General features: G+C 44.4%; 1 protein-coding gene across 3 annotated transcripts in view; it reads left to right on the top strand.

Moving 5' to 3' along the window:
- Nucleotides 1-15,664, top strand: part of LOC116940030 (small conductance calcium-activated potassium channel protein 2-like) — a 191,632-nt gene that overhangs the window by 62,055 nt on the left and 113,913 nt on the right. For 2 of the 3 annotated variants that reach the window (XM_076053219.1, XM_032949308.2), the window contains one exon: nucleotides 3,688-5,895. In XM_076053219.1, the coding sequence (XP_075909334.1) occupies nucleotides 3,688-4,218 (531 nt within the window). In that variant the 3' untranslated portion in view covers nucleotides 4,219-5,895. Of the gene's footprint in view, nucleotides 1-3,687; nucleotides 5,896-15,664 lie in introns of those variants that run through there. The other variant, XR_012929985.1, reaches the window with a different exon arrangement.

Genomic DNA, 15,664 nt, shown 5'->3' with positions numbered 1-15,664 from the left:
TTGTCTCAATTTTGTGACTTCTCTTCAAATCTTTAAATGTCATCTGAAAATGAGGAAGACAATTTGATATTGCTAATGATAATAGATAAAGTAGTGTTAACATAAATATAATAGCGCTATGTGTCCAGGGCACCACGGTGGCGAGATGCTAAATACCTTGCCTGGTATACCGGACGTCGTGGGTTTGATCCCGACCTTGATGCCTGTTGTATATTTGGACTTTGCATATTCTCCCCAGGTCGCGTGGGATTTTCTCCGAGTCCTCGGGTCTTTCCCTCCACATTTAGAAGCATGCCTTTAGAGTAATAATTGGCTACAATAAATGTCCACATAAGCACGATCATTTGTGGCCAAGTCATTTCCGAAAAAGAGCTAAATAGCTCTGGGCCTTACCTACTAAAATAAAGAAAAAATAAGTCGTTTATAGTTTAGCATTTGGACCACCCTGTATATAGCAGATGCCATGGCACCGCTAAAAACGAACAGTATTTTTATTTTCTCTGTTTTCCTTCCAAATTTGTTATCACGGTCCAACTAGAAGGGAATTAATTACGTCACAAGTGACGTCATCACGTCTATGGAACGACACAGGCAGATGTTTCTACTAATATAGCTGTCCGCCTGATGGTGCTAGTTGTAATTACTACTAGAATTGCGTAGGCATGTGACTAGCAGCCACAGCCATTCGGATAGGTATTCTAGATGTGGTGTGCCGGATGAGCAAATAGATTATCTATCTTCAATCTGGACAGACCTGGCTGAAATTTATCCCTGGTGATGAACTTCCACCAAATTGGAAGTTCATTTCCTGCAGCTGCCTGGTATTTATATGAATTATTAAAGACACTACGCACTTTTGTTATAAAATAGATGTTAACATTTACAAATATGCAAAGGATTTTTTTTTATTCAGACCTTACGGCATCATTCACAAGAGTAATTAATTGTTTTATTTTGACATAACTTGTATTCAGATTTTGGAAACGACTCCAATCAATTTGCAAAAACGTAAACATAACTTTGGTTGTATGTTCTCCCTGAGAGAAAATATAAATCTCCCTGGAATGTGACTGAAATTAAAACACATTGAATCACATATATTCTTAGCTCTTTCGGTAAAGTCACATTGAAGGGAAACAATAAAGTAAATAATTCATTCACACCAAATAGACATTGGCATCCATCTGTAGCCCATCTTTTAATCAGGTGAACTACATTTGCATTTCAAAAGAAGCCCCTTAGTGTCTCCTGGCTTAATTGAGTGCTCATTTCAAAGGCAGCGTTCATTTATTTTTGTGCCCCAAATTCCCGTGCATCCTGCAAGTAACCACAACATCATTTAGTCATCTTCCTGTATGCGCACCATACCAGAAAGGGAAGTCATATTCCTGTGGCGTCACACCCCTCTCAAGTACCTGTGTAGTGGGTTCACTGGACACAGAGATGGTGAAGTAGAGGCAGCACTATTTATTCCAACTTGGCAGGGTTACACTGAGAAGGGATAACGGCCCCTTCACCCGTAATCACACTGGGACACCCTCTAGGCTAACAGCCTAACTATTGTACTCCCAGGTCCTCCGCTACAGGCGCTAGAGGAGGCTATCTGACCTGGCCCTGGTCATGGCACAGGTCACGGCACCCATCCAGACAGACCGGTCCTTAAAAGGACTTCGGCTCTGAGGCTCTGGTGCCGCACCACTGGCTTGCCCTGCCCGGTCTTCACAAGGACAGCGGGTTAGGGTAGTCCCAGGGTCTATCTAGCCGGCCTTCTGTCTTCACTGGTTCTTCGCTCTTGGCTTCCCCAACACACTGCCACGAGCTCTCTGGCTCCCCGCCTTTTATACCAATTCACCACCGAGGGGCGGGGCTGTGAGGGATCGAACATCCCCCCCGCAGCCCCCCCTCCCCAGGTTGTTGGCTGTAGCGGACGTGTTTGTGGCCACCGCTATGTAACCGTGCGTTTCCTTCCCGCAACACCCCTACACCTGTAAGAAGGGGGAGGCTTCAGACGGGGGGGTAACTCTGTTTATGTACACGTCTGTGCAGAGAACACTTTTTGTTCAATTTTTTTTGTTTTAATCTCTTTTTCCAATGAAAAATAATTTCAGTCTGCCCGTGCGGTTGCTCCCCTGTGCTTTGTCGAGCTCAGCAATCCAGAAAACACGAGATATATTTAACAAGAGAGTACTTCCTAACAGTGGCGTGAGTCTACGGTGCTAGCAACACAGATAGGTGTTTGCTCTGCCTAGATTTCAATGTTTAGATTGGCATTGCTGGAAGCAATGAAGTATGGGTGCTCGGAAGGTCGTTGTGAATTGACCCAAGCTGCTAGACTTATCGCTGATGCCGGATTGGATAAGTTAACAAAGGTGGTCTCCGCTCCTGCCACCTCATTGGTGACGGGAAGAGTTCTCCAGCAATGGAAAGCTGATCTTTGGTTTTTTTTCGGTAAAGTCACGTAGAAATAATAAAAAAATAAATTACATAATATACGACGTTTCGATTGCAACACAAGCAATCATCATCAGGTAGAGGAAACACATAACCGCAGAGATATATATATATATATACAGACCTTAAGTAGAAGGAATTAACACAGATATACTTGTGTTGCAATCGAAAAATCGTGTATTATGCAATTTTATTTTTTCTTATTTCTACGTGACTTTACCGAAGAAAACAAGGATTAATTCCTGCAGTCACGAAAGCACCAAATCGAGTTTGAATGGAAAGTTGACCTGCTTTCTTTCATCAGCACCCCAAACAACAGCCAGCTTACCATTTTGACATGGCATTTTTGTTTGCAAAGGACCTCCCGGATCAGTTTAACTCTCTCCCGTTCTGATGACATATGTGTCTATGTCATCTGAACCGAACCAGAAGATAAACTAAAGTAACTTTTGTCGGTACCGAGGCTCCCACAAGGCCACGCGCGAAGGACGCGTGGCACAATTTGGCGCCAGCTGTCATCGAGTGCGGTCGCGTCGCTACGGTTCTCTGCGGCGGGTACAGTGTCTTGAAAAACAACGGCGCTACGCCTCTCTAAATGCAATGTCTGCTGAAACCGCTTGCGCATCCCGAGATTCAGCGGTGAACGGGACACCCACCTTGCGACTTGCAGGGCTCAGAAGACTGAAGGACAAGCCATGAAACAGTGGCGGATATTGGTGATGATATAATTGTAAGGCTTAAGTCACATTTCAGCTACCCGAGCAAGGCTGGCCCCCCGGGATAGAGTTTTGGGTGTCCTGCCTTCCACGCCCCAATATTCGATTGATTGGGCATGTGTCTGGGGAGGTGTGAACTCGGTTATTCACCGATTAAAATCCGAAGGGGCCCAGGCATCGGTGACTAACCGAGTTATCCAAGAGGACTGCGCGTCCCTCCATAGGGCAATTGCTGTTGACACCCCACCAAATTGGTTATTTTGTTGACCTTCGGGATGATTGGCTAAGTTGCTGGACGACTGGGTTTCAAACAACTTTCCAACCTTTTTTTTATTAAATCATCCCCACCTAACAGAGTATCTGTATGAAGCTTAGAGAGATTATATTATTTAGAGTGATGTCTTGACAATCGTATGAAAGCAGAATTTGAAATATTAACGTGTTAACCGTTGACATTGGTGCCTAATTGCTTTGACCGCATGAACACTGCCTCGATAATACAGCATTAACTCAATTCCAGACGCAGAATGTGATGTACGATCTTGTATCGGACCTCAACGAGAGGAACGAGGAGTTCGAGAAGCGTCTGGCTACCATGGAGGGCAAGCTCGAAGCTATGGCAGACTGCATCACCTCGCTACCTGCGCGTATTGCACAGACGATGATTGAACACATGGCTACGGGGCACGATGGGCCCCTGGCTCTGCGGCAGTGCGAAATCGCCCCAGCGCAGCTCAGCTTGCACGGGACATTGCAGTACGTCAGGGAAAGGCAGATGCACATGCCCAGCCAATCGCAGCACAGTTTTGACTGCGGTCTTTTGCACGTGAGCAGCTCGATGTCTCTCCACAGCACATCCGGCGGCCCGCTCACCAGCAGTACATCGCTGCATCATAGCACGGGGGCTGGTGGCCTCGTACAAAACGGAGTGGGACGGCCCCAGCGGCCACTGAGCCCCACCCTGAGCAGCACGTCCCGGAACCAATCCACTTCCCCAGCCAGACACCGCCGATTGGCCACAAGTGGACTACATGCGCACCAAAGCATGTGACGTGGCAGGGGGATTGCGAACGGCTTCCCAATTCAGTTGCCTTAGCGAAGTATTTTATAGAGCGCTGTCGAATTTGCTTCCGTTATTGCTTTCTCAGTCTGGCTTTGCTGCTGCTCGTAATTGGATTGATGTAGGAGCGCGTATGTGATTTGCTGGGCTTTTTTTGCAAACAGTGTACGGTTAGGGGGTGCTGGCTGGGAAATAACTCAGGTGTATGTCTCCCGCAGCCCTAATTCAAACAAAACAAACCCCTTATCACAGCAAATATCTAGCGACTAAAGCGTTATTTAGTATTTTGCACATTATGATAAAATACAGTGAAAGCACAATTTTTTCATTGCTTCCGTTTGCCCTAATCCAAAGATGTCTATCAATATTGTATTGCGCTACTATTTATTTCACTGCAGTAATGTTTGTCTTCACGTAGGGTTCTCCAACCAATGCTATATCCGAAGCACCCCACAAAAAAAAGGATCACAGTCCGTGACACAGGGTTGGCAAATAATCAACCTTTTGGCATAGGAAGGCATGGGTTTAGTCGTGGGAGGGTATCTTCCTGTAGAAGCTGGAAGAGTATGCGTCGTGTACCCGTGACTCTTCCGATCTTTGCCAACTCTGTGCCAATGAATGTGCGGCCTCGAAAGTTGAGCGTGGAGCTGGAGAAAGAAATATGTTATTCATCGTACATTCACTGGCATTCTCTTGTGCTCTTTCGGTAAAGTCACGCGGGTAGAAAAATAAAATAAAATGAATCGCGACGTTTCGATCGCAACACAAGCGACCGTCATCAGGCCTGATGTAGGTCGCTAGTGTTGCGATCGAAACGTCGCGATTCATTTTATTTTATTTTTCTACCCGCGTGACTTCACCGAAAGAACCAAAGAGTATGGATTCCTGCAGTCACGAAAGCTTCGAATCAAGATTCACTGGCATTGTTCGATTGCAGGGATTCATATTCTTGGTTCTTTCGGTAAAGTCACGGCTGCTTGCGTTGTGGCCGAAACGTCGTGAGAATTTAATTGTATTGTTTTATTATGTTTAATTGTCATTATTTCCCTTCTACGCGACTTTACCGAAAGAACCAGGAATATTCACCGACTTTGTTCATGTTTTTTTTTTTACATTGCGACTGACGATTCCTACTTTTTGAATGATGATTATTTAACATTTTGAAGCATTCCACATCCGATGTTAATGGGGTTTTGCTTTCTGAGAAAAAAACATTAAACAAGAGTGTTTTTATTATTATTATTGTGTGAAGAGAGTGCCTCACATTTAAATTCGCCTTTTCTCATGCCCTTCCTATGCAAGTCCAACAGCTCCAACTGCAGTGTATACTAATCAAATTGTAAAGAGATGTTTTCGAGAACCCACAATATGTAGTCATACCTGAGAAAAATGGGTGATCGAAAGTCCAGTGCTGTGAAAACAAATACATCGGTTAGCTTCCAGTGAAATCAATGGTTTACAGTATATTTACATTCGCTATTAAATGTAATATTTACGATGTATTGTTTGCTAATGTAATTTTGTTAATTATATAAATCATTGCATATATCTATATATAATGTAAGATTGAATTGAACATTTATATAATTTTATATTGCCTTTTTTTTTAAAATAAGCACCTAATAAATGATGTTACTTGCATTAATCAATTAAAATTATATCAAGTCATTGCATTGTGTGTCATTCTGTTATGCATTATTTATACTGGTAGGAACGAAGTTGTTAAACTGAGTGTACCAGCCTGCAATAGATTAATGTGTCCGTCCGTCCGTCCCCTTTCAAAAGCCCCATAATACCGTATACCGGGAAACAATTCCTCATTTTAAAATGCAAATTGCGCAAAATTCCAATGTTCCTACCAGCCCACCCTGCAGGGACCTGTTTTATTAGGTATGTGCAGTAACATGTACTTATTTTCTTTAAAGGCAATCTTAAATGTGTTTGCAGTTGCCTTCCTGGTATGTAAAGTGCCTCATATCTGAAATTGATACTGAATGTCACGTGATGACAATGCACTCTGGATTTGTAAATGATCGCTGTCGCAGCCTTGAAGGTGATTAAGAAAAATAAAGTAGTTATATCGTCAAAAGGCATCGTTAGCTCCAGCAGAACAATGAAAGAGAAACACCTTGAGGAGAGGATGAGGTTGTTGATCACGCAAAGGAGAGCGGTTGGGGGGTGGGGGGGACTTGGAATGGCATCGACTGAAATTGTGTTGACCCAGGTCATGAGCACGGAAAGTGAAGAAGTCTATAGAGGTGAGAGGTGTTTTTTTCACAAGTTTATGGACTTTGAGGTCAACTGAGTAGAGTTTTTTCTCTCCAGAGTACATGTATATGGCACGTGTAGTCTTGCTGTGGGAGATGGAACAGAAAGGGATGAGATGTAGGCTTTCATGAGGCCTTGTCTGTGAGACACGTGTGTGTGTAATATATATACTCTGGTTCTTTCGGTAAAATCACGAAGGTAAAGAAAAATAAAAGATAAAAAAAATCACGACGTTTCGATCGCAACACAAGCGGTCGCCATCAGGCAAAGGGGTCCGCCTCTAAAGGCAAACAGTTTATAAAGGTTTGGGGATGGGCGTAGTCCAAGTGTACCAACAACACCAGAAGCACGGGCGGTGTACGAGTGCCAATGCAGCAACAATGCCAATGTAGCAACAATGCCAATGCAGCAACAATGCCAATGCAGCAGCAATGCCAATGCAGCAACAATGCCAATGCAGCAACAATGTCAATGTAGCAACAATGTCAATGTAGCAACAATGCCAATGTAGCAACAATGCCAATGCAGCAACAATGGCAATGTAGCAACAATGGCAATGCAGCAACAATGCCAATGCAGCAGCAATCCCAATGTAGCAACAATGCCAATGCAGCAATAATGCCAATGCAGCAACAATGGCAATGTAGCAACAATGGCAATGCAGCAACAATGGCAATGCAGCAACAATGCCAATGCAGCAGCAATGCCAATGCAGCAACAATGCCAATGCAGCAGCAATGCCAATGTAGCAACAATGTCAATGTAGCAACAATGGCAATGCAGCAACAATGTCAATGCAGCAGCAATGCCAATGTAGCAACAATGTCAATGCAGCAACAATGCCAATGCAGCAACAATGTCAATGCAGCAACAATGCCAATGTAACAACAATGTCAATGTAGCAACAATGCCAATGCAGCAACAATACCAATGCAGCAACAATACCACTGCAGCAACAATGTCAATGCAGCAACAATGCCAATGTAACAACAATGTCAATGTAGCAACAATGCCAATGCAGCAACAATGCCAATGTAGCAACAATGTCAATGCAGCAACAATGTCAATGTAGCAACAATGCCAATGCAGCAGCAATGTCAATGCAGCAACAATGGCAATGCAGCAACAATGGCAATGCAGCAACAATGGCAATGCAGCAACAATGCCAATGTAGCAACAATGGCAATGCAGCAACAATGCCAATGCAGCAGCAATGTCAATGCAGCAGCAATGTCAATGCAGCAACAATGTCAATGTAGCAATAATGTCAATGTAGCAACAATGCCAATGCAGCAACAATGCCAATGCAGCAACAATGTCAATGCAGCAACAATGCCAATGTAGCAGCAATCCCAATGTAGCAACAATGCCAATGCAGCAACAATGCCAATGCAGCAACAATGGCAATGTAGCAACAATGGCAATGCAGCAACAATGGCAATGCAGCAACAATGCCAATGCAGCAGCAATGCCAATGCAGCAACAATGCCAATGCAGCAGCAATGCCAATGTAGCAACAATGTCAATGTAGCAACAATGGCAATGCAGCAACAATGTCAATGCAGCAGCAATGCCAATGTAGCAACAATGTCAATGCAGCAACAATGCCAATGCAGCAACAATGTCAATGCAGCAACAATGCCAATGTAACAACAATGTCAATGTAGCAACAATGCCAATGCAGCAACAATACCAATGCAGCAACAATACCACTGCAGCAACAATGTCAATGCAGCAACAATGCCAATGTAACAACAATGTCAATGTAGCAACAATGCCAATGCAGCAACAATGCCAATGTAGCAACAATGTCAATGCAGCAACAATGTCAATGTAGCAACAATGCCAATGCAGTAGCAATGTCAATGCAGCAACAATGGCAATGCAGCAACAATGGCAATGCAGCAACAATGGCAATGCAGCAACAATGCCAATGTAGCAACAATGGCAATGCAGCAACAATGCCAATGCAGCAGCAATGTCAATGCAGCAGCAATGTCAATGCAGCAACAATGTCAATGTAGCAATAATGTCAATGTAGCAACAATGCCAATGCAGCAACAATGCCAATGCAGCAACAATGTCAATGCAGCAACAATGCCAATGTAGCAGCAATGTCAATGTAGCAACGATGCCAATGCAGCAGCAATGCCAATGTAGCAACAATGTCAATGTAGCAACAATGTCAATGCAGCAACAATGCCAATGCAGCAACAATGCCAATGCAGCAACAATGCCAATGTAGCAACAATACCAATGCAGCAACAATACCACTGCAGCAACAATGTCAATGCAGCAACAATGCCAATGTAACAACAATGTCAATGTAGCAATAATGCCAATGCAGCAACAATGCCAATACAGCAACAATGCCAATGCAGCAGCAATGCCAATGTAGCAACAATGTCAATGTAGCAACAATGTCAATGTAGCAACAATGTCAATGTAGCAACAATGCCAATGCAGCAACAATGTCAATGCAGCAACAATGCCAATGCAGCAACAATGTCAATGTAGCAACAATGGCAATGCAGCAACAATGTCAATGCAGCAACAATGCCAATGCAGCAACAATGCCAATGTAGCAAGAATACCAATGCAGCAACAATACCACTGCAGCAACAATGCCAATGTAGCAACAATGCCAATGCAGCAACAACACCACTGCAGCAACAATGTCAATGCAGCAACAATGCCAATGAAGCAGCAATGCCAATGCAGCAACAATGCCAATGTAACAACAATACCAATGTAGCAACAATGCCAATGCAGCAACAATACCAATGCAGCAACAATGCCAATGAAGCAACAATGGCAATGCAGCAACAATGGCAATGCAGCAACAATACCAATGCAGCAACAATGCCAATGAAGCAACAATGCCAATGAAGCAACAATACGAAACGCTGGGCATGGGGGGGGGGATTAACTAGGAAAAAATAGACGAGTACCCGGCAGATATGATAGAACAACCTGGTTAATAACATCCTTCCAATGATCATCAGGTGTGAAAATCACAGCTACATTTTTGTTTTACTAAAATGGGAGAAATGTCAAGGCTAAGGAGTTGTGTGTGTAAGTAGGGCGGTTTGAATGCAGACGTGGTGACCGCCAGTGGAGGTGAGCAGTTGGAGTGTGTCAAGTGAAGGTGGCAGGAATGTAGGAACAGGGGAAACAAGAGAACAAGAAAAAATGCATCGCGTTTTGCAAAAATACTAAAACACATTCCTTGCGGAGGGAGCTGGTAGGAACGTTGGGTTGCTCGGTCAGTGGCCAGGGTCAACGGCGGCACCACGTGGTGTATTCCGCAAATATGCCCGACTGTGAGGGCGGGCACAAGCCGGCATGAGTAGGTTAAACGTTGAGTTTTATAAGGGCACCACGGGGTGACCAGCCCCTCCCCACCCAGCCCCACCCCTCCCACCCAGCCCCACCCCTCCCACCCAGCCCCACCCCTCCCACCCCCCACCCAGCCCCTCCCCACCCTCCCCTCTCCACCCAGTCCCACCCCTCCCATTTTTGGATGCACGACGGACGGACGGACACAATAATCCCCTGTGGGCTGGTGGTGTAACCAGGAGCTTCCTACCAGTTTTATTCAAGCCCATCGCTATCAAAAGAATTCAACATCTAGTGAACTTCAACGGCCTTCTGTTACATGCTGATGGTGACTCGGCTTAAACTGTACAGTTGTGATTTCTTTAGGTTTTATTAAAGTACAATGATTACATTATAAATATAACGTACATTTTGTTCCGTTTATTTAGTTTCATTAACTATAAATATATTGTACCATTTAGGTGTGAATGCAATTAAGGTGTGATTACTCATTTACTTAATTAAACGTAACGTCTATATGTTGTAGGTTGGGGTAAATAAGAAAATTATTGGGAGCCACTGCACTAGAGGAAGAGGTGGGAAAATTAAGCGCTATTGAAGAGGTAACTTTTGAATCGAATGCTGAGGATAAAAGCGGAGTCTTACAACTGTACTAAAATAAGGGAATGGACAATGCAGAAAAGGGAAACCATATTTTAGGGATAGCAAGGAACGGCCTGCTGCAAAGAGTATGGATCCCTGCGGTCACGAAAACTTAAAATCTAGATTTTATTACACTTTGGAGCTTTACTATGGGATTCACCATTGCGGTGTTAGCTAAACACCAATCGTTCTTGATTTAACTGAGAGCCACCGGAGAAGATTGAGGATCAGCATTGTGGGATGTGATTCACGAACACTTCATGCTTCACGCGCGTCTCGCTTTACGACCATCCTTTCTACGAACAAAAATTCGCCGAAACGAGCAATTTGAATTCAGACCCCTTTTGTTCGCGCAACGAGCAGAATGTTTGCTTATCGGGCCCAGACCAATCGATGAATATGCGGCCCCATGGTGGCAGGGGGCGCACGGTGGCCTGCAGATGTTCAGCAGCTGTGCTGTGCTGAGTTTGACTGTGTGGAGGAAAGGTGCCTCGTGGTGGCACTGTAATGCAGTTTTCAGTTTCGTTTCAGTTTCATTTATTTGGTATATCCCTGTGAGCCATTCGGCTCTTGAAACGGGTGCAACCGAAACAAACAAAAACAGGAACAAGAAAACATCTTAAAGTGACTACGCGCAAACAGAAAAATCCAGTAAAAAAACCAGCAAAATCTTCCAGAAAAAGCACCGTATATCAATGCTGTGTGCAAAAATCCCAGTGGGATGCAAGTCAAACAACAACAACAACAACCATAAGACAATTTAGATGAAAGTTATCAGTCTAACTCTGTACTACAACAAACAAATATGGCTGAACCAAAACGTTTTCGAAATCACCAATATAAAGCTATAAAAGCAATGTAACAGTGATCATGGGAACTGTGATTGAAAATGTACAATAAACGATATACATAACATAGCAGCAGCGTGTGTGGGGAGTGGTGGTGTAAGGGCTCGTGCGCAGCACTGCGAACCCAGCCTCCCGAGTTCGAGTCCCGCTCATGGCCAATGCCAGTGATTATCTGAACCGTTCCTGGGGCCTCCCCGAGGGATAACTCAGCCTCAAATGAGTACCTGGTACGGCGTGTCAACCTCGCCATTCGTGCGTGGTACTGGTCACCCACCCACTGTGCCGTGCCGGCCTTCATAGGTGCCCGCGAAAAACACTTGCCCCAACAGTCTGTTCTGGCTATATGGGGGATCTTGAACTGTAGTTCTTCATGTGTGTTGTTACATTTGATGTATGACTTTATTTAAAAAATGATAATTGGCAGTTCTCGCATTAAAAAAAAGTTGTTCAAGAGTGGATTTTTTTTTTGGGGGGGGGGGGGGGGCTGAAACGTAGGTCAGCTTTTAACATGGGGAGGAGTCAATTGGAAAACGATGATCGTTGAACAAGTTTTCACTTGCCGAGCAATTTTCGCCGAAGGTATTGTTGTTCGTTAGGCGAGACGCGCCTGTACTTGCCGAGTGTTACTTTGTGTAGGAAAGTCTTTACGCGAATGTGACAGTGTCTATGTGTATCGTATGTGTCTGTGTGCATTTATAACGGTGCATTATTGTTATAGGGGAGAGCAAATTGTATCCGATTGTGTACACGTGACACGACTCGGCAGTTGGAGGCTAGTCGCGTTACAACAGTGGACGGCAATGATGCTCACAGCAATGAACAAAGCGCTGGGTCGCTAAACTTCAGCAAGTCGATGCACCTCCCAGCATTTGACACTTCATCACGATCCATGGGCAGATATAGCCCGTAGGTGTCCACTGCACATTTCGTCATTTGACACGTCATGTGGCCTTCAAAGTGCACCTAGCCTGGCACAATCGCAGTTGTACCTTCTATTACATCCCGTCCCAGGTGCTGGATAAATTGACCCATAGGGATAGAGCCATTTTGGTGGGTGATTTTAATGCCAAAGTGGGTCAATAACGCAGGAACCTGGGCCCAAAGTAATTGGAATGCATGGGCCAGATCAGCTCAATAACAATGGTAGGGGGCTGATAAACTTCTGTGCAGCCCATGAGCCTGTCATCGCGAACACACTATTCTAGCATCGGCGCATTATGGATGCACGCTGGGTCCAGGGAAAGAGCATCTGCGGGACTATGTCGAGACAGAACAGCGAAAACGGGCACATGTTCTTGACACCAGGATCCGCTTGTCATATGTAAGATGTACCTGCTAGGCTTCCACCCACTCCATTCAAGCCAACAAAGGCCTCGTCTCAGCTGATGAAATTCGCATTTCATCACTTGCAGCTGGGTTTGGCACCATCCCCCCCCCCCCCTTTCTCCTTATGCTAAGAGAAAATGGATGAGGTTCAGGACTGTGGCTCACGCAGCTGCAATGATTGCATTGGGTACACAGTCCAGATATTACCAGATATCCTGGCTGACGGACGTGTTCCCGGCTAGCTGAAAGAGAGCGTCAGGCCCCACCGTCGACATTACACGTCCGAGAGGTGGCTTACCGCAGCCTTTGCTCGGAGGTTTAGAGTGCCTCGCAGCACTGTAAGGATGAGCGGTGGTCGTGCGTTGCCGATATGGAAAATGCATCAGCTGCGTGCTATCATGAATCTTTCATTCTATAATTTTTTATTGCAACACCACACCTATTATCATCTTTCAGGAAACAAATTGCGGTTGGATCTATAGCCCCCCCCCCAAGAATAGGTTCTGCAGATTTTCTGAGCGATTCTGAGATCCTTGGGGACGGGAAGCCCCTCAGCTTAAATAACATCATGGAGCAAATTTTGATTTAAAGCTTTCGTGACTGCAGGGATGCATATTCTTGGTTCTTTCGGTAAAGTCACCTAGAAGGGAAATAATAAAATAATAAAAATATAAAACAAAATTCTCACGACGTTTTCGACCGCAACACAAGCAATCATCATCAGGTATGATGATTGCTTGTGTTGCTGTCGAAACGTCGTGAGAATTTTATTGTTTTATATTTTTATCATGTTATTATTTCCCTTCTACGTGACTTTACCGAAAGAACCAAGAATATCATGGAGCAAGGTAAGGTCACAATGCCTGAAATATTGCAAGGAAGTAGCCACTCCCTGTGAAGGGCTGGCTGTACTATCTGTTGAGACGGTGCTCAAAACGTTGCCTAATTGTATATATTTTATTTAAAGGCAGTGTTTTTCACAATTGTGTTTTGTTAATTGTGCTTGCAGCAGACCTACCAAATAATTGTGTCTACACGCAGCATTGCCATTCTGCGTGTAGATGTCACCCCTATGACCTAAGGTCAGAAGTGGTCAATGAGGGATCTACAAATTTCACAGCTACCCAATTAGCAAGCTCATGTGTGGGCGGCGTGTTGAACGCGTGTCAACGTCGCGTTGAATTCGTCAACGTGTTGAATTCCTGGGTGTCGCACTAAATGCTTAGGCATCGTGTTGAATTCGTGGGCGTCGTGTATGTGAATATGTTCAACTTCTTTCGCACCGTACGTAACCAACCATGTTAATCAGAGGTGCGGGGGAAGGACAAAAAAAAACCAACACAAAAAGCAGTTCTAAAGAAATGTTTTCAACCTAGATTTAAAAGTGCATAGCTGCAGTAGCTTCCTAATAGCGGAAGAGCGTTCCAGACGGCCGCAGAGTCTCATCTGAAAGAGTGTAATGCAGTAGCTATCTTTGTTCGATGGCGAGCCAAAAAGCCGCTGCGAGGATGACCGTAGTTCACGTGATGCTTTATACTCCTTGCCGAGATCAGCAAGGTGTTGTGGGTTCATTTGTGGCACGCACTTTGTGTGCAATGAGTGCATGGGTGTCGCGTTGAACGTGGGTAGGGGGGGGGTGACGGCGCTAATTAAGAGACACTGGAGGTCTGGCACCTGCAAGCCGTGGCTCTTCATGTGTGGTGAGCGGTACATTTGATGTGTTTATTATTTTATTTTTAAATAACAGGTCCCTGCAGGGTGGGCTGGTAGAAGTTCGCAAATGAGATCATGTGACTTCCAAATGTTGGGTGCAATAAGACATATCAAGTCTATGCGCTGTCTATTGCTGATTTTACACCCAACAGCACGAGATTTCACTTCGTTAAAGTATTGAAAGGGGACGGACGGACGGACACATTAATCTATTGCAGGCTGGTACACTCAGTTTACAACTTCGTTCCTACCAGTATAATTTGGATTTCTCAAACTAAAAAAAAATTTAAGATGGGAAAATTTGGGGGCTGAAAAGTAACTCCGCTTTGAACATGGGAGTCAATGGGAAAACGATGACCGTTTAATAAATGTTTGATTAACGAGCAATTTTCACTGCAGGAATTACTCTGCAGTGACAAAAGCGTCAAATCAAGTTTGAACCACCTCTACGGGGAGCTATGAAGTCTGTCTCTTTGTGTTGTCTCTGCTGGTGTGTCTAGCTTTGTGTCTTGGCTTGGGTTTGTGTCACTGTGCTGTCTCTGCCTGTGTGTGTGCCTTGGTTGTCTCAGAGTGTGTGCCGCTGCTTCCTCCGCAGCCCCCATGTGCTTGACAACTTGTGTCATTTTGATTTAAAGCTTTCGTGACTGCAGTAATTCATATTCTTAGTTCTTTCGGTAAAGTCACGTTGAAGGGGAAACAACAAAATAATAAAATATATAAAACAATTTCAACCGAGAAGATGGATTCTGGCTTAGCAATCATTGGAAAGATTTGATAAACCATTTCAGGTCTTAACTGATTGTTCACGCTTACAGTGGCTTTCAGACAGCATACATAAAAAAAAAATCGTCTCCCCCCTCCTCTTTTCAGAACATAGATGGACTAGTCCTTCTAAGTAAACTGCCAATCACTGCACGTGGCGCTAACGTTTTTGTTTTATAAATACACCGTTTAAAAATAAATGTATGCAAACCGACACACCTGAAGACGACCGTTTGTGTTATGGTCGAAACGTCGTGAGAATTTTTATTGTTTTATATATATTTTATTATTTTGTTGTTTCCCTTCAACGTGACTTTACCGAAAGAACTAAGAATATAACTTGTGTCATCCACCCGCGCCGTCCTTTGATGTATACTCTCTTCATGCTAATTTGTGTCCCATTGCCTCTCAGTCCCAGCCCCGCCGTCTCTGTCTATTTAAGGCCTCGACACAGAGATGCTGCTTCACCGTGTGCATGTCTCTCCCCACGTATCTCTGTGCTAACTCGTTCTGCTTGGATGTCTATTAATGTGTATGCC

Source organism: Petromyzon marinus, chromosome 1, assembly GCF_048934315.1.
Source record: "Petromyzon marinus isolate PM22_M1 ecotype Great Lakes invasive population chromosome 1, UKy_Petmar_22M1.pri1.0, whole genome shotgun sequence".
In the NCBI taxonomy this organism is placed as follows: domain Eukaryota; kingdom Metazoa; phylum Chordata; class Hyperoartia; order Petromyzontiformes; family Petromyzontidae; genus Petromyzon; species Petromyzon marinus.
Note: the sequence above shows the minus strand (reverse complement) of the source record. Positions and strands in the feature narration are given on the sequence as shown.